Raw genomic sequence first — 20,029 nt, 5'->3', positions numbered from 1 at the left:
TTGTGAATGAAAAGAAATGGAGAAACTTTATCAAAACCATACTTCAAGATCAAAACCGGGATTGATTGTGGATGAATCAATTGATTGAAATCAAATATGGCTACAACATTTGAATAAGCATGGGTATGCATCCACTTGGTCTCTCTAGAAAACTTCGTGTGCGTGAAATCCCTACTACTTATATGTATGGGAAGATACACATATACTAGTACATACTAGGCATTCAGCTGATGGGCGGAAATCCAATCAAAATTTTATAAAATCACATTCTTGAATTTTGCAACTCAGGCCCTCATCTACTACTTTCACAACGGGTATTTTCAGTCATCATCTCGTCACAAGCCGCCTATACACAAAAGAAAAATCAAATAGAAAAGGCCAATCAAAGGCTAGCCTTAGCATGTTCGCTGGGGCCCTGAATAATAACCTTGACAACTGGCTTTCCATCCTCGTCGACTCCCTTTCCGGCAAGCGCAAACGCCCTCGCTCCATCCTCAAGGCTGACCCGGTGGGTAACGACCTTTGCCTCGGTCGTCTGCATCTTACCACTGGCCAACAAGGCAATGGCAGCGGGGTATGCATGTCCATCATAGCGGAATGTACCAATGATATCGACCTCGCGAAGAGCTGCTGCGCCAACGGGGAGAGTTTGGATGGGGTTACCCATGCCAATCTGGACAAGCACACCACCGGGCTGAGATGCATAGACACCCGCCTGCACACAAGAAGGCACACCAGTGCAATCGTAGACGCGGTTGAATCCGGGAACAGTCAGTCCACCGTCAGTACCTGCAGCAGCGATAAGGGAAGTAGCGACCTTCTGTGCACTGGCGAATGCCCAAGCAGTCTGCTCAGCGTGTGGGGCATCCTTGGCGGGAGGAGGGTTCGCAGGATCTCCGCGAGGGATGAGGAAAGTCTTCAGGCCCAAACCGAGGGAAGCAGCGATCTCGAGACGCGAAGCATCGATATCGGCCACGACGATGGAGGTGAAATTCTCACTTGCGGCTAGTGCAGAGGCGAGAAGGAGACCGATAGCGCCAGCGCCGAGGACAAGGGCCGCCGTGGCTTCACCTGTTGAGCTGGCGATCTGAACTTGTTCCTTAGTTGGAGGGCGTGAGCGGCGGATAGCGTGGAGGCAGACAGCGAGGGGCTCCACGAGAGCACCGCCGGCGTCAGTAACATTTGCGGGGAGAGCGTGGCACAGCTCGGCTGGGTGGTTTGTGCGCTCCATGAGCGTGCCATCGAGGTGGGGGAAAACCTTTGCACTGCTGCGGAACTGCATTTGAGGACAAATGTTGTAACGGCCTTGTTGGCAGAGGGCGCATTTGCGGCAGGGAAGACCGACTTCTAGGGCGACGCGGTCGCCGACTTTGTGGGTGGTTACGTTGGGTCCGATGGCAGTGATTGTGCCGGCGGATTCGTGGCCGAGACACATTGGCTCGCGGACGACGAAGTCGCCGTTACGGCCGTGGGCATAGTAGTGTAGATCTGAGCCACAGAGGCCGGTTGCTTGGATGGCAACTTGGACCTCGCTGCCGGATGGTGCTGAGACGGTGCGTTTCTCCTGGAGTCATGGGTTAGTTTGGGAAATCTAGGAATCTGAGCTTCTGAAGCTTAGAACTTACCACTCGGAGGTCCTTTGCGCCGTGAAGGACGAGTACGGTCGCGGATGTCTCTGCCATGGTGTATAATTTGGTTATAGAATTAGGAGTGAGAACCTGTAAGAGAATTCAAGAAACGAAGAGCAAGAAAACGAACTAAATGGAGGAGCTCAATTTGAAAAGCGGCATCTGAAATTCCCCCTCATTGCTCCCCCCACTGCAGGCGTGGGGAAAGATGCGGTTGGCTCAAGACCCACGGATTTACTCCGGTCGGTTATTGGCCCAAACATGGCAATCATCAATAGCCGATGAGAGACCGTGGGGGTTAAACATGTCATTGCTATGAATGACTTCGATTGTTCAGAAATAGAAAATGTAGATATCTAGTATGAGTGAATCTAGTGATATGTGATTCGTAACAGGATTGTAGTCAACTAAATAGTACTACTGTACTGGTAACTACTAGTAATGATGAGTGTCATCTGGGCGACTATAGTATGATTTCAATTGCCGGAATACAACTTCCACAAGATCATGCTCCACTTTAGTTGGAGACCGCGGGGTTTGGTAACCAAGCTATAGCCAGTACTTGCTCCTTTCTTTTTCTTTTCTTCTCTTGAAATTAATTTCATTGCCATCCTCTTTACAACTGAGCAAAAGTCATTTCTATCATTGAACCACAGTAAGTATGCGACACTACTCCCAGGCCAATAGTCACGCATGAGCTCATCGCGCATAAAATTGCCTAGGCACAAACAAAATGCCTTCTCAAGCCGCTCTCCTTATCGGAGCTATTACCCACGCGCGCAAGGAGTGGGAGAGTCTATCCTCTATTCTGAACCTCAAGGTAAATGCGCATCCATATCGCATATCGCATATCGCGTACCGATTTCGCAAAGAGTCCGCTAACAAGCGCAGGAATTCCCCAGCGGCACCCGTGAGGAGTTCATCAAGAATTGCAAGGCAGGACACTACGACGATGTGGTCGCCATCTACCGATCAAATACCTCTAATAAGGTGCGCATTCAAATCTGACAATAAAATCACCAGCGGACCGAAAATTAATTCATCCATTAGTACACCGGAAATTTCGATGCGGAGCTGCTCGCTGTGTTGCCCCAGTCAGTCAAGTATATCTGTCACAATGGCGCCGGATACGACAATCTTGATGTCGCAACCTGCTCGCAAAAGAATATTGCCGTCTCGAGCACTCCCGTTGCAGTGAATAATGCCACCGCCGATGTGGGCATTTTCCTTATGATTGGCGCGCTTCGTCAGGCTTGGGTGCCCCAGGCTGCCCTTCGAGCTGGTGAGTGGGGAAAAAAAGATTGCCCAAAGGAGACCAGGATCTGTGAAAGGCAGAGCTTTACTGACGGGGATATCAATAATAGGCACTTGGCAAGGACAAACAACCCTGGGCAATGACCCCCAGGGTAAAGTCTTGGGAATTTTGGGCATGGGTGGAATTGGTCGCGTGAGTAGTATATGTATACCGAGCTCGGATTTGACGGATTGGCTAATTGATCAATAGGAAATGGCTGCGCGGGCCAAGGCTTTCGGCATGAAGATCCAATACCACAACCGCTCCCAGCTTCCTGCGGAACTGGAGGGTGGCGCGACATATGTCTCATTCGATGAGCTTTTGGCCAATGCCGATGTCTTCAGCTTGAATCTGGCACTGAACGCATCGACAAGACACATTATTGGCGCCAAGGAGTTTACCAAAATGAAGGATGGTGTAGTTATTGTGAATACGGCACGTGGAGCTCTGATCGATGAGAAGGCGCTGGTCGCTGCGATTGAGTCTGGAAAGGTATGCTCTTTTGCATAAAATATTTGAATTGATAGCTACATTATTTGGTGAATTTTGCTAACCGGTTATGGCGACAGGTTCGATCTGCCGGTCTGGATGTATACGAGAAGGAGCCTGCCATTGAGGCCGGTTTGGTAAATAACCCGCGTGTCATGTTGTTGCCGCACATTGGTACGAACACCTATGAGACTCAAAAGGAGATGGAGATCCTCGTCCTAGATAATCTGCGATCTGCGGTGGAGAAGGGAGAGTTGATTACACAAGTACCAGAGCAGAAGCGGGCATAGATATGATTTGTGGTTGGGTCAGAGCCCAAAGATAGAAATAAATGAATTTGATGCTTGTGACTACTCTACTTTTCTTTTCAAGTGATCGAATATCTCAAATCTCAAACTTGTGAAACTTGTAGACCAGAGATGGACAGCCTCTCTGCCTGAGGTTAGAGATAAGAAGCCTAAGATAAAAGATAAGAAGATGACTCAGCAAAGGGTGACAGTGCTTATCTAATAAATTACTACAAACGGCTAGCGTTAGGGCTCGCTTAGGGCCCGCACGCCAAGAGCGAAAAAAACCGCACCAAACTTGGAGTTCTAGCGTTAGCGGTCGAAGACGAAAAGCGACAACATCATCCCGACACCGAGGACCATCGACTTCCCCTCGCCAACTCCTTCAAGATGGTGAGTTTTGCACCCCCAAGCTCTCGATCTATCCCGAACGACTTCCTAGAGGCCATTCATCACCCATTAAACATCGAATACATGGACAAATGCACCTTGTCCACTTGCATATCGAAAAAATCCATCACCACTCATCCAACAACCACCATGAATACTAACGGCTTTGTTCGTTCTACAGGTCCGTTACGCCGCCCAGGAGATCGAAAACGCTAAGAGCGCCCGTGCCCGGGGCTCTTACCTCCGCGTCAGCTTCAAGAACACCCGTGAGACCGCTCAGGCCATCAACGGCATGAAGCTGCAGAAGGCTCTCACCTACCTCGACAACGTCACCAAGAAGTCGATGGCTGTTCCCATGCGCCGTTACGCCGGTTCCACCGGTCGCACCGCTCAGGGTGAGTTCGGATCGATTTTTTTTTATGTTTCAACGTTGGAATGAATTTTCGCGAGGCAACGGTGTTAAGGGGGATTACATTGGGTGGGCAACTGGTGTATGGACTATTCGCCATTAATACGACAATATGCGAATGCGCATTCGAGAGGGTTATTTGCCGGGAGGTGGAATATTTTGTGCGATTCTGGGATACCGTTGCCGCTCGGGAAAAAAAAAGAAAAATTCAACGTGTGGATCTGGGCTATCGAACAATCGACTGACAGTTTTCGTCTCTAGGCAAGCAGTTCGGTGTCTCCAAGGCCCGCTGGCCCGTCAAGTCCGCCGAGTTCCTGATCGACCTCCTCAAGAACGCCGAGGCCAACGCCGATACCAAGGGTCTCGACACCGGCAACCTTGTTGTCCAGCGCATCCAGGTTAACCAGGCTCCCAAGGGCCGCCGTCGCACTTACCGTGCTCACGGTCGTGTACGTTTCCCCCCAATCTCTTCCGTTTCGGCCCAAAGATTGAGCTTTCCCTAACATATGAATTAGATCAACCCCTACATGACCAACCCCTGCCACATCGAGTTGATCCTCACTGAGGCCAACGAGGAGGTCAAGAAGGCCCCCAAGGAGGACAAGGTTCGCCTGTCTTCCCGCCAGCGTGGCTCTCAGATCCGCCAGGCCGTCATTGAGGCTTAAACGGATCGCAAGGGGAAGGGATGTTGAACGGTGATAAGAAAAAGGATCGCCGTGGACGGGCTGGCCGGAGTTCTTGCGCATCTGTATGTTGGAACGGAAATGATACCGGATCATACAAGATTTTTCAGGTCATGGTACCAACACGGAGGAGAACCAAATAAAAAGTTTAAAGCGCGGCTCCGGACAAAACATAGTATTCTGTACTGCCCGATCTGATCATGATACAAACGTGGTTCCTCTTCTGTGCAAACTTGAAACGTTATAGATCTTGTCCTTGTGTACTTTCTCCCTCGATTGGTGATCAAGAATGATGGACATTCTGAAATAATATCACTATGTTTTTTTTTACGACTTAAAAAACATTGCACATACTAAGGGTTCCAGTATGGTTCAAGTTGTATATCAAAATAGTATCAAATCAGCTCAAACCTGTGGACTTGATAACTGAAGATCGGCGGGGAACACATGGTGCGGGGCTCGGTTTTGGACGTAGATCCTAGTACTTACCCTCGGGGAGAATTCTGGCAAGTCAAAGATTCTTACTGTGTCTTGAGTCCGAAGACACACCACTCAAACATACTAAGCATCATGTCCCGCTTATCAGACTACCGTCTTCTCTGCTTTGATGTATACGGCACGCTGATTGACTGGGAAGGTGGAATTATTACTGCACTCCAACCGATCCTCAAAGCCAACAAGACCGAATTTACTCGCAAGCATCTGTTGACTATCTACCATGAGCTGGAAAGCGAACAGCAACGTCTGACCCCAGACAAGCCATACTCTCAGCTCCTCACAACCATACATCCTCGCCTCGCCCAACGATTGGACCTCCCTCCTCCAAGCGATGAGGAAAGCATCCAATTCGGCGAGTCAGTGGGCACTTGGCCCGCCTTCCCCGATACAGTCGAAGCCCTGCATCGTCTCCAAAAGCAATATAAACTCGTGATCCTCTCCAATGTCGACCGTGCTTCCTTTGCCCAGTCCAATGCTGGCAGTCTACAAGGATTTCCCTTTGATCTAATTATAACTGCTGAACACGTCGGCTCCTATAAGCCCGATGCGCGGAACTTTGAGTACATGAAGAAAGCTGTACAGGCAGACTTTGGTGTCGAACCAGAGCAGATCTTGCAGACGGCACAGAGCCAGTTTCATGATCATCAACCCGCATCCCGGGCGGGGATCCGGTCAGTGTGGATCGAGAGACCCGGTGCCACGATGGGGAACCGAGAGGTAGCTCCTATCTTTGATTGGCGTTTTGATACATTGGGAGAAATGGCAGATGCCTTGCATGATGAGTGATATACTTCATTGTCTACGGAGTGATTGCTGCCTGGCCAAGACTCCCTTGGATTCGTCCTTGGGTGTGCCATAAGATATGTATTGTGTGGGCGGAGTCCGAGCAGGCTTGGCGGTGCGAATCTTGCTGCCTCCGCCACACTTGGGTACATCATCACGCATTTGAAGGAAAAGTATGAAGTTATTGAATAAGAGATTCTTGGTGTGCAAAATTTCTAGTAGATTTGATGGATACTAGCACTAGTAGTTAGTACAGTTGCTCGGTATATTCCAAGGTTGAATGTAACCGAGAATCCGAGATCAACCCGAGTTCTAGTTAAATCCGGGTAAGGTTAGATGCGAGCCAGAGCCTCAAAATGCCGAAAGAAAAAGGGGGAAAGGGGGGGGGGAAAAAAGGTGAAAAGATTATGAATTAAGAGAACCAAGGGACGGAAATAGTAACATCCTTGATCGTTTAAAAGAATTGACGCGGAGTCCACGTAGCCGTTGAAGATCGTTTGCCACACACATGTGCATCGAATATACTATGCTTATATACATGTACCGGAGCATGGACCCTACACGAGACTAATGCTAGTCCACGGTTCTTAATAAAATTAGCGTTTAGCCCCCGAACTCTTGAAACTGAAACTCTTCCACTTTCTCACTTTTACACTTACCCTTAACCCATCACTCACAATGAATCGCTTTTTGGACAAATTGAAGAGCCGAGACAGTGCGTGCACTTTCCCGTTCCTCCCCGCAATAATCACTAATAACCGTCATAGGCTCTCCAGCTGCCTCAAGCGACAACGAGGCCCCCGCCCATGACGATGACTCACCTGAAGCCAATCTGGCTCGGGAATTGGTATGTGAAATGTCTATGAAAGTCTTTGGCTATGAGATATTCTTTTAAACTGACCTGTGCGCACCTCAGAAAACCTTTTGCGAATCCAACACCAACCCAGAGGAAGCGGTATGTAGTGCTTCCGTCAAACACTCCTCTTCCTACGTTCTGAGCATATGAACGCATGGCTTACTTTTCTTACCTCTTCAGCAAGGAAATGAATTTGTCCACCTCCCTCGCATCGTTGAACTCGCCGAGTCTAGCCCCGCCGCTGCCAAGGAAGCCGCCTACCGTATTCGCAAATACCTGAAAACGCCAACCAGAATCTCAAACCATGTCCAGTACAATGCGATTATGGTCGCCCGCATTCTGGGGGACAACCCAGGTCACACCTTTACCCGCAACTTTGATACCAAATTCGTCACAACCATCAAGGAGCTACTACGCTACGGTCGAGACTGGCACGTGCAACACTACCTGCGCCAATATCTGATCACCCTCGAGACTACCAAGCAAGACGATGAAGATCTCCAGGAGCTCCTGCAGATGTGGGCTAAGGAGAAAACCAAGGGCGACCGGTCCTTTGTAAGTAGTATGTTTTACCCATCGCCCCCAAAAACATGCATGCTCACCACCGACTCCCACAGACTGATCGCTTTCCCCAAGCGAGACATGGGTACAACGCTCAGATGGCCCCGGTCCCGCCACCGCGCCCGGGCGCCTATGGCCAAGTACCCCCTCCCTCCGCGTACGTCACCTCTCCAGGTGAACTGGCGGCACGCGTGGAGGAGGCACGGAATTCTGCGAAATTGCTCACGCAATTCGTTCAGATGACACCCGCAGCAGAGATGGACGAGAACGAGCTCATCAAGGAATTTACCGATCGATGCCGAACATCTTCGCGACTTATCCAATCCTATATACACGAGAACAACCCCCCTCCAGACGAGGACACCCTTCTTACCTTGATCGAATGCAATGATGTAGTCTCCGTCGCGCTTTCGAACCAGCAGCGTGCCATGCTGAAGGCGCGCCAAGCCAGAGGCTCGACAAGTCCTCCTGTCAATTCTAATGCCGGGCCGACCGTTTCTCCGGTCATGGCATCAGGTGCGCGCCAGGAGGCGACCACATCACCTTTGATTGAATTGGATGATACGGGCATGACGAATGGTCGTATCAACACAGTCAGAGATACACATGAAGCATACGAGTACCAGGCATCGGACTTTGAAGTTGGGAACCCTTTCGCTGATAATCATGCTACACATGATTCTGGTGCGGAGCGGAATCGAGTCAATGCTGATTAGGGCGAACGTGATGGTTCATATCCAATCGGAGCATGCATAGTTTGATTGGGCGAGCTGTGAAGGTTCGTTGTAGATGATTGATACCCTCGACCCGAGCGTTTTATTGGTAATTTTTTTTAGCTTGTTGTTTTTGAGTGTGTTTGTTGCTTTAACTGTATGCAGGCATCTTGTCGTCATTACTATTCTGTCATTTTTCTCGGGATGCCTCGCTCGAGCATTGATTTCAATCTGCGGATGATGTTAAAGAATAACCCCCTCTCCACGTATTTCAAGTCAAACGCAGACATGATGATTGTAGCTAGTTCCGATCTAAAAGTCGAGTTCAAAGGATTGTCAGGCACCTATTCTTGACTTTACAAAGATACGAAAAACCCACATCCAGCATGTACTAAGACCACGCTTCTTAAGCTAGAGAGGTTGTCAACTGGAATTGAACAATTGATCAGCTCTCTAGACTCCACAATTCGGTCCCTGAATCAACCTTAATCAAACTGGCAGAGACCCGTCACCCAAGGCTAAAAATGGAGAATGTGCCCGAGTCATCCGGGGACCCACGTTTGCCAATATTTTGCTTGTCTGGCATGTCCATATTGACATGATTCACAATTTTATTTCATCAGGGTCGGCATTATTTGACCGATCAATATTCCCAGCAATCACCATTAGGCATCTCATGGACTCCTGTTTCGGTGCGATGCGGTCTATTTAACCTGAAACCTGACCGGCGCGTGGAACCAGCCTTGGCAAGCCCTAGCAGGAACATCGACCTCACGGATGCATGTACGGAGTACTGGTGCGATAGATCAGGCTGGAATGTCCGAAATATCTGAAATGTCAAAAAATTCGACAAAAAATCCGAAAATCTCCCGACAAGCAATATCGCCGGTCTCACCACGCGCCTCCTGGTGGGGAGGAATGGTCCCTTTTGGTGCATCAGGGGTTCAAGTGTTTCAACGTGATTTTCCAGTATGCTTGATTGACAGCTTCCACAGTGGATCAATTCCCTTGGTACTTTCGACTTGTTTGTAGTTGATTAAGCTTCTATGCTGACAGGGTCGAGATTACCAATGGAAAAAAGAAGGCAAATCTATTTAAGTCATGGTTATCGTGGCCTGGGTTTTGTGCTCCTCAAAGCTGGTCTATTCTTTTCAACCCTTCTTACTACATTCTTTTTCTCCGGTCTGTGACCGTGCAGTCTTTTCGTTCTTTCCATTCGCTATATACTTGAACGGCACCGGTTTACCGATCAATTTCATTCTTTCCCGGCCAAAATGAAGCAATTCACTCCTCTCGCTGCCCTTGCTGGACTTATTCCTCTAGTCCACGGCCATGGCTTCGTCACCAGCCCAACGCCCCGTTACCCTGGCTCTGCCTTCGAAGCTGCCTGCGGTCAACAAGCCTACGATATGGAGACAGCTGATATCTACGGAAATGTCCAGACCATGCTCCAAGTTGCCGACACACAAAGCGACTACAATGCTGCCGAGTGCGATGCCTGGCTGTGCAAGGGCTTCAAGTATGCTGACAATAATGTTACCTACTCGTACACGGCAGGTGAGACAGTGGACTTTGAGGTCACCATTCAAGCTCCGCATACTGGTGTCGCCAACGTCTCTGTTGTCGATACTTCTTCCAACACTGTCATCGGTACCCCGTTGATCTCTTGGTCTGTTTATGCTTCTGTCTCAACTGGCGTGGCAGCAAACAACACTCAGTTCAGCGTTACTATTCCTGATGACCTGGGTGACCAGTGCACTACTGGTGGAACTTGTGTGCTACAGTGGTACTGGTACGCCGAGTCCATTGATCAGACCTATGAGTCTTGTGTCGACTTTACTGTCGATGGGTCTGGTTCTAGCTCGGCTTCTACCAGCACCACCTCCACCACTTCCGCCCAGACCAGTTCCTCAACTAGTGTATCTTCGTCCATTTCTTCCACCTCATCCACCTCTTCATCTTCTTCATCTTCAACTGTTTCTACCGAGACCCCCACTTCCACCGAGTCATCCACTCCAGTTGAGTTCGCTACTTCCACCGAGACTCCTGCTGCAGTTGAGACCACCAGCTCGGCTGCCATTGCAATCTCTGCTTCCCCCGAGACAACCTCTGTCTCCGCTAGCACTACATTTGCGACCCAGCTCCGTTCCTCTGGCTCCGTGGCCACTTCGACTGCTGTTGCTACCTCCGTGACGATCCCTGTCAATGGATCCGCCGAGGAAAAGTTGAGCTGGGTAGAGAACGTGTTCAAGTACCTTGTTGGTGACAACTGATGAGGCCGTTTTCTGTAGATTGAGACTTACTAGAACATTTGTCTGAGGAGATTTAGGTGTATCTGTATCTGTATATAGAGACCTAGCAGAGTATCCAAGCTGCTTATCACTTATCTTTGCACATGTGATGAGAGTTATCTAATGAACATTTAAAGCTTGATGAAAGCAGAATATTGAAATTTTAATAAGCACCCGAAGCACAATAAGGCAGAGCCCACCTATTTGGTAGATACAAATAACCAGTCATTGAAGGTTGGAAATACTCAAGTGCTTGACGTATTCACACCTGATGAATGCAGGTCAATAGTAGACAGGTACCGCGTACCACCCCAAGCTTCATTCAATCTTGAAGTTTTGGAAAGGCATCAAGAAATATCTTTACGCATGAATATGGCCTTAGCATCCCACTTCTTCCCACTTCTATCTCTGACATCAAAGAAGTTTTGCACAATTTTGATACCTCTGTACCCCCGTCTACTATACCAGTCCTCGTTGACGATCTTCTCAAATGTCAGCTGTCAATACTAGTAGGTACCGATCACCCCAATTTGGACTCTGTCATGCCTACGTACCTTTGGAACGGACCCATATGTGGCCTTTGCAAAATCCTCTCTAACCTGATCACCCCCTTCTATCGTAGACAGCATCAGGGTCCTAGCCCAAAGTGGCTCCCTGGCAGCCATACTCTCGACTTCATCCATGGCCGCACGTCCCGTTCCTTTGCCCTGGACAGACTGCCGGACAAAGAAAGACTTGATCCAGAAAACACCGGTACTTGGGATATCGAGATCAACATGCGCCGATTCCTCATTTTTGGAATCCAGAGAGATATGCCCAATGGGCTGGAACTGTGTTTTCGAAGGTTGGCGTGGTACTGCGTTGATAGAGGCAGCTGTGTCTATCAGCTTTGAGTCGGGGTTCTGCTCTGACTCATCGGTTTCGAGGACCTGTATGTCTGTTATTATCATTACCGAATTTGAAAAGCCATAATTTTATTCGAACAGGCTCAATGTCACTCACAATCCAGTATATGCATTTTTCACCTCTGAGCTGTGCATCTTTCCATATTTCGTTGACTTTGTCCATATCCCAGGAGCATTCTACCCGCTGTTGATACAGCCGTTCTCGGTGAGGCTCGGAGAGAGGATCCCAGGGAATTAATGACACCTTTGATGTTGAGCCCATGTTTGAAGTTCCAGGGTTTAAATATCAATTTAATAGAATGAATGAGAGAAACATTGGCCGAAGGAGTGTCAACATTTGAATATCCAAATACTTATCCGAGTTTCAAATGCTGACAATGTCGCAGACAGGGCGCACTAAAGCTAAGCCGTATCAGGAAGGTAGCAAAGATAACCTTCAATGTGGTTGGAGAGATATTCGTTTCCTTCTAACCCAGGTATGTCAACTGGTATACATATTGCATGTAGTAAATCAAGAGACAGGACGTTCTGTCGAATAGGTAGGATATCTTCGAGAAACCTCTGCTTTAAACAGAATATCTGGAAGTTTTTGCCGCCTTTTCCTATCCTATCTTTGCTGGCTTCATCAAAGGCATGTATCCACGTAAGACCGGTCAATTCTCAAGGCCGACCATCAGCAGAGAAAGTGGTCTGGTGAGCTTTATGGTCGGATTCTTGTGCAGCCAGTCTTGAAGATAGGCTGGGGTTTTATGCAACTAATCTGCGTGACAATTTGTGAGTCTCAATTATCATACCAGTGGTCAATCTTTTCTTCAATTCCTTCATCTTCGGGGCTGTGAACAATACGCTCAGGGTACCTCCAGACGTCCGAGTTGTCATAATATAAAGTGGCCGAGGATTACGACCGTGGGAACGAGCAAGGAGACCTCTTATTTTCTCTCCGTATGAACGCGACAGAGCACGGAAATTGGGCTTTTCTTGACGGCAGATTTCACAGCCCGTCGCACACGGGGTTGTCGACATCATCCCAAACAAACATTATCGCCGATAGGTAAAAGGTATTGCGTGCTTTAATCCTGTGGCATTTGATGACTTGATATGATTTGATGTTGGTGTTCACTGTTGGTTGATAACGGACCGCCAAGCAGGACCCACGGAACACTAGTCCCGTAGTCCCTTTTTTTCTTTTTCCTCCATTTAGAGGCCTTGGAATAATTGCTTTTTCCCCCTTGCTCACCTTCATTCTTCATTTCATTCTTTATATACTAACCCGTCATCATGGAGGAACACATTCGCCAGAGTCTCTCCAACCACCCGCACGCCTTGCAGCATCTGCATAGCAGCAGCCCAAACTCATCGCACCGCACCCCGGACAGAATGACTCCCCGCTCTTACAATGAGGGCACATCGAGCGCCCTCGAGCACGAATCAACCGTTCAGAACCGCTCCGGTACCCCCGATGAAGAGGGTCAACTCCCACCTCGATACACTGCAGAGAGCGATCCTTTCCAGCTCGCCTCTAAGCTTAAGACCGAGGACGAAATCCGACAGATGAAGGCCAATACTTCGCGGAAGCGGGATTCCACCACCGACAACACAAGGGTCATGGAGATGATGCAAAAAACGGGTGTGATGGGCAAGCAGGCACTTGTCACACGCAAGCTGCAGGGCTTTTACGAAAACCAGAATGAAAACATCGAGCGCATGCTGAAGCCCGTGGAGGAGCATGTGCGTGCCGCCCGTGAATTGAACAGTGAGAACAGTCTCAAGTACAAAATTGCCGTGTACGCCAGTTTCGCCGCAAACATTATTCTCTGTGGTGTTCAGATTTACGGTGCCGTCTCCTCCGGATCCTTGTCACTGTTCACCACCATGGCTGATGCCGTCTTCGATCCCCTCTCCAACCTCACTCTACTACTGTGCAACAAAGCCGTCAACCGAGTCGATCCTCGAAAGTTCCCTGCTGGAAAGGCCCGTATTGAGACCGCTGGAAACATCTGCTTCTGTTGCATCATGACTGCTGTTTCGCTCATCATCATCGCCTTCTCCTTCCGCGAGATTGCCGAGGGTTCCGACACCCTTCGCTCTGCCTTCCACCTGCCCTCTGTCATCGCCGTCTCTGTTGCCTTCTTCACTAAGCTCGCTCTCTTCCTGTACTGCTTTGCTTTGCGCAACCAGGTTTCGCAGATTCGTATTTTGTGGGAGGATCACCGGAACGACCTGCTCATCAACGGAGTCGGTGTTATGACTTCCATTCTGGGTAGTAAGGTCCGCTGGTGGATTGATCCCATGGGCGCTATCATCCTGTCTTTGATTGTCAGCGGGTTGTGGGTGCACTCCGCCTACGGCGAGTTCCAGCTGCTTATCGGTGTCACTGCGGACACCAAGATGCAGCAGCTGATCACTTATATCTGTAAGTCGCCTCATTTTGTTTTCTTTCGAAGAATATGTTACTGACCATTCATAGCTATGACCCACTCCCCTATGATCACAGCCATCGACACCGTCCGTGCTTACACCTCCGGTCCTCGTTTGCTCGTCGAGGTCGACATTGTCATGGATGCGGGCGCTACTCTTCGCGCAACCCACGATGTCGCCGAGGAGCTGCAGATCAAGCTTGAGTCCTTGCCTGATGTCGAACGTGCCTACGTCCACGTCGACTACGAGACCACGCACAAGCCGGAGCACTTCCTCAAGAAGGAGCTGTAAATGGAAAAAAAAAAGGTCCAAAGATTTCTTTGCTGTCTTTTTGAGTATCTGTAGCACATTTGTTCATAGCCAAACTGTATATTCCCTCATATCAATATTGTATCTGCCCTTGGATCATCCACTTGCCAGTGGAATTATAGCGTCTCATAATTTTTTAACATGGCATTATCATTACATAACATTATAATCATAAAGATCAGAAATTTGCCCTCTCTTTACTCTGTACTCGGTACTTGTATTTTAGTACCCAATATTTCCCCCCCAATTGCTCCATAGAATGGATACCCACAGAAGAAAAGAAGATTCCAAAGATTCCAAAGATTCCATGCGACTCTTCGTCCAATCAATTTGCGTTCTAATTGACACCATGTCCTAATCAGGATTAGCCCGCTGACTAACCCCATGGATTTCCATCACGATTCACAACCTTTAAACCTCGGGAGAATCCTCAAGCCCTCAAGTCAGCATAATTCCCCCAAATATCCCGCAAAAGCACCGTGTTCAATAGGTCCAGTCTTGGTCGTGACTGGGTTCTTTTGATCCCCCCACCAGATGGGGACATGTCAAAGCGGCCTACGCAACCCCCACCCACAAAAGGTATGACCGCATATATTCCCCCCCCCCCCCAATCTTAGTGTCCAGGTGTGCCGGTGGCTAATATGGAAAATCTAGATTGTCCAACCTGCCAAAGGCGGCGCATAAAATGCGATCGCAGCTTACCGGGTTGTACAAAATGTGGGAAGCGCAATCTTGAGTGTCCGGGCTACGGCCTGCAGCTGAAATGGGGCCAAGGTGTCGCGAGTCGTGGTAGATTGCAGGGACAAATGATCCCAGTGCGTGAAGGCCCCGAGGCATCTTCTAATCAGTTTTCGGTTGTCAGTACTGCAGGCAGTGGTGGCACACCGGTTGAGCTGATTCGGTCTGGTGAGATGAATTTCTTGAGGACTCAGCCTCTTTCGCCGGTAAGTCTGATGGGTTCGCCGTCTATTGATCTTAGTCTGTCGGGTCCCCGGCCTCCACATGCTTCACGACTGCTTGCGTGGTTCAAGGAACGGGTTGCGCATCGACTGGCTTGGATCGATGGACCGGAGAACCCCTGGAGACAAATTATTTTACCTCTGGCCGAGAACTCAGAGACGGTGCTTTCATCTGTCCTTGCTCTTGCTGCGCATGACTTAGCTTCTCAGTATCCTGCAGAAGATCCTTGGTTCGTCAGGTTCCAGGATATCTCAAATGCATACCAGAACAAAGCCCTTGCGCGTCTTGCCAAGGAACTGAGCGACTTGACGGCCTCGCCTCCGTCGCAATCCAGCCCGGACGCGTCCATGACATTGGCTTCAGTGCTCATCCTATGCAACAATCAACTTCTTTCGGCCCAGTCGTCAGGATGGAAGATTCATCTCCTCGCTGCACGTGAGCTGATCCTTGTCGGAGAAAGTCAATCCTACCTCCACCAGCAACTCCTCCGCATCCAAGAATTCCTTCTTCAAGAGTTTTACTCCACCTCCGTTTGGACTCATCTAACCGCCTTCGACGACATGAACGTAATCAGTAACCTTAGCACCGCACCCACAAGCACCGAAGACGCCGCAGTCGCAGACTTTATCCGCATCATCCACCAAATCACCCAACTGGAGCGCCTCCAAACCCGCTCCCAGACTCTGCTCCCTTACTCTCAAATCGAAGACATCCACTCCCAGATCGAGTCCGCACGCATTAAGAGCTTCCGCCTTAGCCAAAAAGTCAACTTCTGGTCCGAGTCCGATCGCGCAGACTTCGAACTTGTCGTCTGGATGTTCTACCACGCAAACCTGATCTACAGCGCCCAGGCTTTCCCGCAGATCCGTGGTACGGTCATCGACGTGGAACATGCGCGTGATCAGATCTTGAGCCATGTGCGCCGTCTTTCCGAGACGAGGAACGGCATGTGGGCCCAGGACTTTGTGTGGCCGCTTTTTATTGCGGGGACGGAGGTGAGGGGTGATCGGCCGAGTCAGAAGTTTGTGGAGAGTGCTTTCAAAGATGTGATGCGACTCAGTCGGACATTGGATCGCGCGAGGGTTCTGGAGTTTTTGGAGACTTGGTGGAATTTACCGGATCAGCGGCTTGCTTCTTGGATCGACTTGGCAAGGGAACGGCCCAATGACTTCAACTTTCTGCTTCTGTGATGACTCCGAGTTCTCTATAAGTTCATATCCGATTTAACGACTCGAGAATGTTCCAAGTATATAGATACTACGACATGATGATTGATACTGAAATAAAATGTTATAACTTATGCCATTTATCATTGTTGGATCACATATCTATTAATGATCTCGTCATACAAATAAAACCCTGATGGTATCAAATAAGGCCTCCAATGCGGTACCGTTTTTCTTGAACGAGCACCAAATCCACTGATCCACTGTAATCTAAAACAGTAGTTACAGGAAGAGGAAGTAAAGAAGAAGAAGGGCCTACTTCACACATGACATAAATAAGCCATGGTGGTAAAGATGGAGACAAAGAAAGCAGAGAAAGGAGAAGAAGAAAGGAGGAATAATGGACTGGAACGAAAATGGCGAGAAATGCAAATGTCTAAGTGAAACTTGAACCACGTATCTAGACGGTTTGTTCGAAAAGGGCAATGGTCGAGCCATATGTACTCTTGTTCGGGCGCTCGGGAACCATGCTCTTGCCGCTGGAGGAAGTGACCATGTTAACGGATGCCTTAGTGGTAAGTCCGTAGATCTGGACGTCAGAGCAATCGACCTCGAGAATGTTCTCTTGGCAGTCCTCCGAGTTGAGACAGGTCTGAGCGTAGTTTTCAAAAAAGCTGTACAGACCAGCACCGTAGATGTAGGTCTTGGAGGAGTTGAGAACCCGCAGACCCCATGACTTGCGACAGGAGGCGGTGGTGCAAGTGGCGAAATCGGGATCGTTCCACTTCTTGGGCTGGGGTGTGAATGGGGTGAGAGCGCCAGGGTTAGATTGATAATAGGGTGTCTCGGTCTGAATGAGACCCATGAAGACGTTCTCGGCATTCGAGACCTGGTAGTTGTACAACTGGTGGTGCTCGGACGATGTACCCCACAGCCAGACGGGGCCTTGGGATTCAATCAGAATACCACGGCCAGTGTAAACGTTGAGCTGGGCGTGGCTGGCAAGATCAAGCTCGTGATCGGCAGTCCACATCCAGGTGTTCTCGAGGTAGGCGCTGGCCTTCTCGGTGACGTGGAGAAGCAAGAAAGCAGCCATACATTCGGCCTTGGGGGTAGTCTTGACTTTAGGAGTCTTAGGGCAGGTGTCGCTCTGCAGATCCGATCCAGCGGCACCACCAATGCGGAAGTGCACATCCCACATACCAGCGGAGCCTTGAGTAGAAGCGGCGACGTTCCATTCCATGAGAATAGCACCGGGGGCAGCACCCTTGGTCATAATAACGAGGTCGCTGATCTCAACGGAACCGGTCTCGCCCTTCTGGCCAACTTGGATAGCAGGGATAGGGTTCTGCTGGTCGGCGAACTTGCTGCCATGAGCCATGATCATGGGCCAGATCTCACCAGTGATCTTGATGTCCTTAGGGATCTTGATGGTGTCGGTAATGACATAGGCACCGTGGTCAAAGTACACGACCTGGTCAGCAGTGGCACTATCGAGAACCTTTTGAATAATCTTGGTGTCATCGGTAGAGCCATCACCCTTGGCACCAGCAGACTTGACACTGATAAAGGAGGAAGCAGGGACAGTCTCATACAAGGGCTTGGACTTTTCGAAAACTGCGCCATCGACAAGGAGACTAGCTGGCTTGGAAGAGGCCTTGATAGCAGCCTGAGTGCGAGCAGATTCGACAGCTTGGTTAGCACCACAGGTGCCGGTGCTGCCACTGGATCCAGAGCCATAACTGGCGGGGTAGGAGCTCTGGGCAGCAGAGATGCTGGCAGAGACTCCACCAGTTCCAGTACCACCGATGTTCTTGACTGTGGCAGTCGCGGCAGAGGTGACCTCGGCAGCCCCAGTCGCAACGACAGTATTCTCGCCGGAGGGAACCAACGTGACCTCCTTGGTGGTAGCTGGCTTGGGGGTCGCTACAACAGCGGGAATACTCTCGCCGGCACTTGTGACTGAAGCAACAACGCCAGTGCCAACGGGAGGCACGGAGGCGACAGTTCGCTCCTCGGAACCAGTAGGGAAAAGGAGAGTCGACTGGCTAGTAGACTGTTCGTTGTTACTGGCGAGAGTGGCTGAAGCGTAAGTTGCGGGGCAGGCTTCAATGGTCTTCATGACAGTTTCAGTCACAGTAACAACATCGGTGTCCGCCTCAACCTGGACTGCACGCTTGCTGACTGCAGATCCGGGAGTGTAGGTGTTGCCCTGCACCCAGTTGGCGACAACAGAGCCACCAGTCAAAATGGTGTTTCCATCGATACCGGCAATAGCAACCTTGGAGCCAGAGAAGTCGACGTTGTCGAGGACCAAAGTGCCACCGCCAACTGGAATGCTCTTTTCAGTCCAGGCGGTAACAATTCCAGTAGGGGTGTTGGTGAGCGTACTGTCGAGCAGCATGACGGAACCAACGGTCTGGTTGGAAGGCGAGGTAGACATGTTTAGGCCAACCTCACAGTTGTTGATCTGAACCGACTTGAAAGTCCATGCCCAGTTCCAGTTCATGAAAATAGCGGTGTTGCAGTCGTTAAAAGTCAAGTTGCGCGTAGTGAACTGCTGGTTACCCAGAAACATGCCGTAGTTACCACCATTGAAAGTCAAGTCGGACATGAAACCACCGGAGCCATTGTCCATGAAGATACCTTCCTGCTTGTTAGCGGAGCCGCCACCCTTGACCATCTCGAATCGGATATTCTGCAGACTGGTAGCCTGGCCGACTTGCCAGTGAATACCAGCACCAGAGCCCTTGGGCATGGCAGTCAAGTCAATGACTAGGTTACGAACACCACGGAAGAAGTTGTTTTGATTGGTGAACCAGTTTGCACCATCATCTTCGTATGGATCGGCATCGATGACAGCCATGCCAGCGAAGGCAGCAGCGGCCTTGATAATGGGAAGATCCGTAGCATCGCCAACGATTTGAGTATAATAATATTGGACGATGGGCTTGGACACGACATAGGTACCGGGCGGGAAGTAGACGATAGCTGGGGTGGTGGTGGACGAGTCACAGCCCTTACCACAGCGATCTCCAGAGGAGATGGCCTTGTTAATTGCAGCGGTATCATCAGTAGAGCCGTCACCTGTATCAAGATTAGCCTCGGCGAAATCCAACTTGTCGGTGTGCTTGTGATAACATACCCTTAGCGCCGAAATCCTTGACGTTGCGGAAAACCTTGTAGTCTGCATTGGAGTTAAAGGGCGCCACACCCTGGCGCTTAATGTTAGCCATCCAGTAGCTTGATGTGGCCCGTTTGGAAACATCAAGGCTATTGGGGACTGGGCTCATTGGGACCGCGCCCACCAGGGCAGTCGGTAGACCCAACAATAAAATCAAATGGGCTAAGAATAGCATAATTGATGATTGAAACTTGGCCATCGTCAA

At 49.7% G+C, this 20,029-nt stretch overlaps 10 protein-coding genes across 10 annotated transcripts; 7 read left to right on the top strand and 3 right to left on the bottom strand.

The window, feature by feature from the left end:
• Nucleotides 1-382: 382 nt before the first annotated feature.
• On the bottom strand, nucleotides 383-1,682 carry N7466_010847 (NAD(P)-dependent alcohol dehydrogenase; the record flags this gene model as incomplete). The annotated part of the gene is made up of 2 exons (XM_057170236.1): nucleotides 383-1,564; nucleotides 1,626-1,682. 2 exons carry the CDS (start codon nucleotides 1,680-1,682, stop codon nucleotides 383-385), a joined length of 1,239 nt encoding a protein of 412 aa, XP_057015968.1.
• Nucleotides 1,683-2,361: 679 nt separating this feature from the next.
• On the top strand, nucleotides 2,362-3,701 carry N7466_010846 (D-mandelate dehydrogenase-like dehydrogenase; the record flags this gene model as incomplete). The annotated part of the gene is made up of 6 exons (XM_057170235.1): nucleotides 2,362-2,448; nucleotides 2,520-2,618; nucleotides 2,679-2,910; nucleotides 2,993-3,075; nucleotides 3,133-3,414; nucleotides 3,492-3,701. The coding sequence occupies 6 exons, from the start codon at nucleotides 2,362-2,364 to the stop codon at nucleotides 3,699-3,701; spliced, it is 993 nt and encodes a 330-aa protein (XP_057015967.1).
• A 387-nt stretch (nucleotides 3,702-4,088) lies between these two features.
• On the top strand, nucleotides 4,089-5,162 carry rpl17 (60S ribosomal protein uL22; the record flags this gene model as incomplete). Its single annotated transcript, XM_057170234.1, has 4 exons — nucleotides 4,089-4,091; nucleotides 4,270-4,483; nucleotides 4,759-4,946; nucleotides 5,013-5,162. The coding sequence occupies 4 exons, from the start codon at nucleotides 4,089-4,091 to the stop codon at nucleotides 5,160-5,162; spliced, it is 555 nt and encodes a 184-aa protein (XP_057015966.1).
• A 588-nt stretch (nucleotides 5,163-5,750) lies between these two features.
• N7466_010844 (putative haloalkanoic acid dehalogenase) lies at nucleotides 5,751-6,464 on the top strand (the record flags this gene model as incomplete). Its single annotated transcript, XM_057170233.1, has 1 exon — nucleotides 5,751-6,464. The coding sequence occupies one exon, from the start codon at nucleotides 5,751-5,753 to the stop codon at nucleotides 6,462-6,464; it is 714 nt and encodes a 237-aa protein (XP_057015965.1).
• A 675-nt stretch (nucleotides 6,465-7,139) lies between these two features.
• On the top strand, nucleotides 7,140-8,594 carry N7466_010843 (VHS and GAT domain-containing protein; the record flags this gene model as incomplete). Its single annotated transcript, XM_057170232.1, has 5 exons — nucleotides 7,140-7,176; nucleotides 7,229-7,308; nucleotides 7,378-7,416; nucleotides 7,498-7,872; nucleotides 7,935-8,594. The coding sequence occupies 5 exons, from the start codon at nucleotides 7,140-7,142 to the stop codon at nucleotides 8,592-8,594; spliced, it is 1,191 nt and encodes a 396-aa protein (XP_057015964.1).
• A 1,271-nt stretch (nucleotides 8,595-9,865) lies between these two features.
• N7466_010842 (lytic polysaccharide monooxygenase) lies at nucleotides 9,866-10,864 on the top strand (the record flags this gene model as incomplete). The annotated part of the gene is made up of 1 exon (XM_057170231.1): nucleotides 9,866-10,864. One exon carries the CDS (start codon nucleotides 9,866-9,868, stop codon nucleotides 10,862-10,864), a length of 999 nt encoding a protein of 332 aa, XP_057015963.1.
• Nucleotides 10,865-11,229: 365 nt separating this feature from the next.
• N7466_010841 (uncharacterized protein) lies at nucleotides 11,230-12,049 on the bottom strand (the record flags this gene model as incomplete). Its single annotated transcript, XM_057170230.1, has 4 exons — nucleotides 11,230-11,379; nucleotides 11,437-11,495; nucleotides 11,550-11,811; nucleotides 11,885-12,049. The coding sequence occupies 4 exons, from the start codon at nucleotides 12,047-12,049 to the stop codon at nucleotides 11,230-11,232; spliced, it is 636 nt and encodes a 211-aa protein (XP_057015962.1).
• Nucleotides 12,050-13,065: 1,016 nt separating this feature from the next.
• On the top strand, nucleotides 13,066-14,496 carry N7466_010840 (cation diffusion facilitator family transporter; the record flags this gene model as incomplete). The annotated part of the gene is made up of 2 exons (XM_057170229.1): nucleotides 13,066-14,200; nucleotides 14,255-14,496. 2 exons carry the CDS (start codon nucleotides 13,066-13,068, stop codon nucleotides 14,494-14,496), a joined length of 1,377 nt encoding a protein of 458 aa, XP_057015961.1.
• Nucleotides 14,497-15,056: 560 nt separating this feature from the next.
• N7466_010839 (Zn(II)2Cys6 transcription factor) lies at nucleotides 15,057-16,664 on the top strand (the record flags this gene model as incomplete). Its single annotated transcript, XM_057170228.1, has 2 exons — nucleotides 15,057-15,093; nucleotides 15,169-16,664. The coding sequence occupies 2 exons, from the start codon at nucleotides 15,057-15,059 to the stop codon at nucleotides 16,662-16,664; spliced, it is 1,533 nt and encodes a 510-aa protein (XP_057015960.1).
• Nucleotides 16,665-17,100: 436 nt separating this feature from the next.
• Nucleotides 17,101-20,023, bottom strand: N7466_010838 (glycoside hydrolase family 55 protein; the record flags this gene model as incomplete). Its single annotated transcript, XM_057170227.1, has 2 exons — nucleotides 17,101-19,727; nucleotides 19,786-20,023. The coding sequence occupies 2 exons, from the start codon at nucleotides 20,021-20,023 to the stop codon at nucleotides 17,101-17,103; spliced, it is 2,865 nt and encodes a 954-aa protein (XP_057015959.1).
• Between the last annotated feature and the right edge of the window lie 6 nt (nucleotides 20,024-20,029).

The sequence above is a fragment of the Penicillium verhagenii genome, assembly GCF_028828195.1.
Source record: "Penicillium verhagenii strain IBT 33310 chromosome Unknown utg000012l_segment0_segment0, whole genome shotgun sequence".
Classification (NCBI taxonomy): domain Eukaryota; kingdom Fungi; phylum Ascomycota; class Eurotiomycetes; order Eurotiales; family Aspergillaceae; genus Penicillium; species Penicillium verhagenii.
This window is presented reverse-complemented; position numbering and strand designations above follow the sequence as displayed.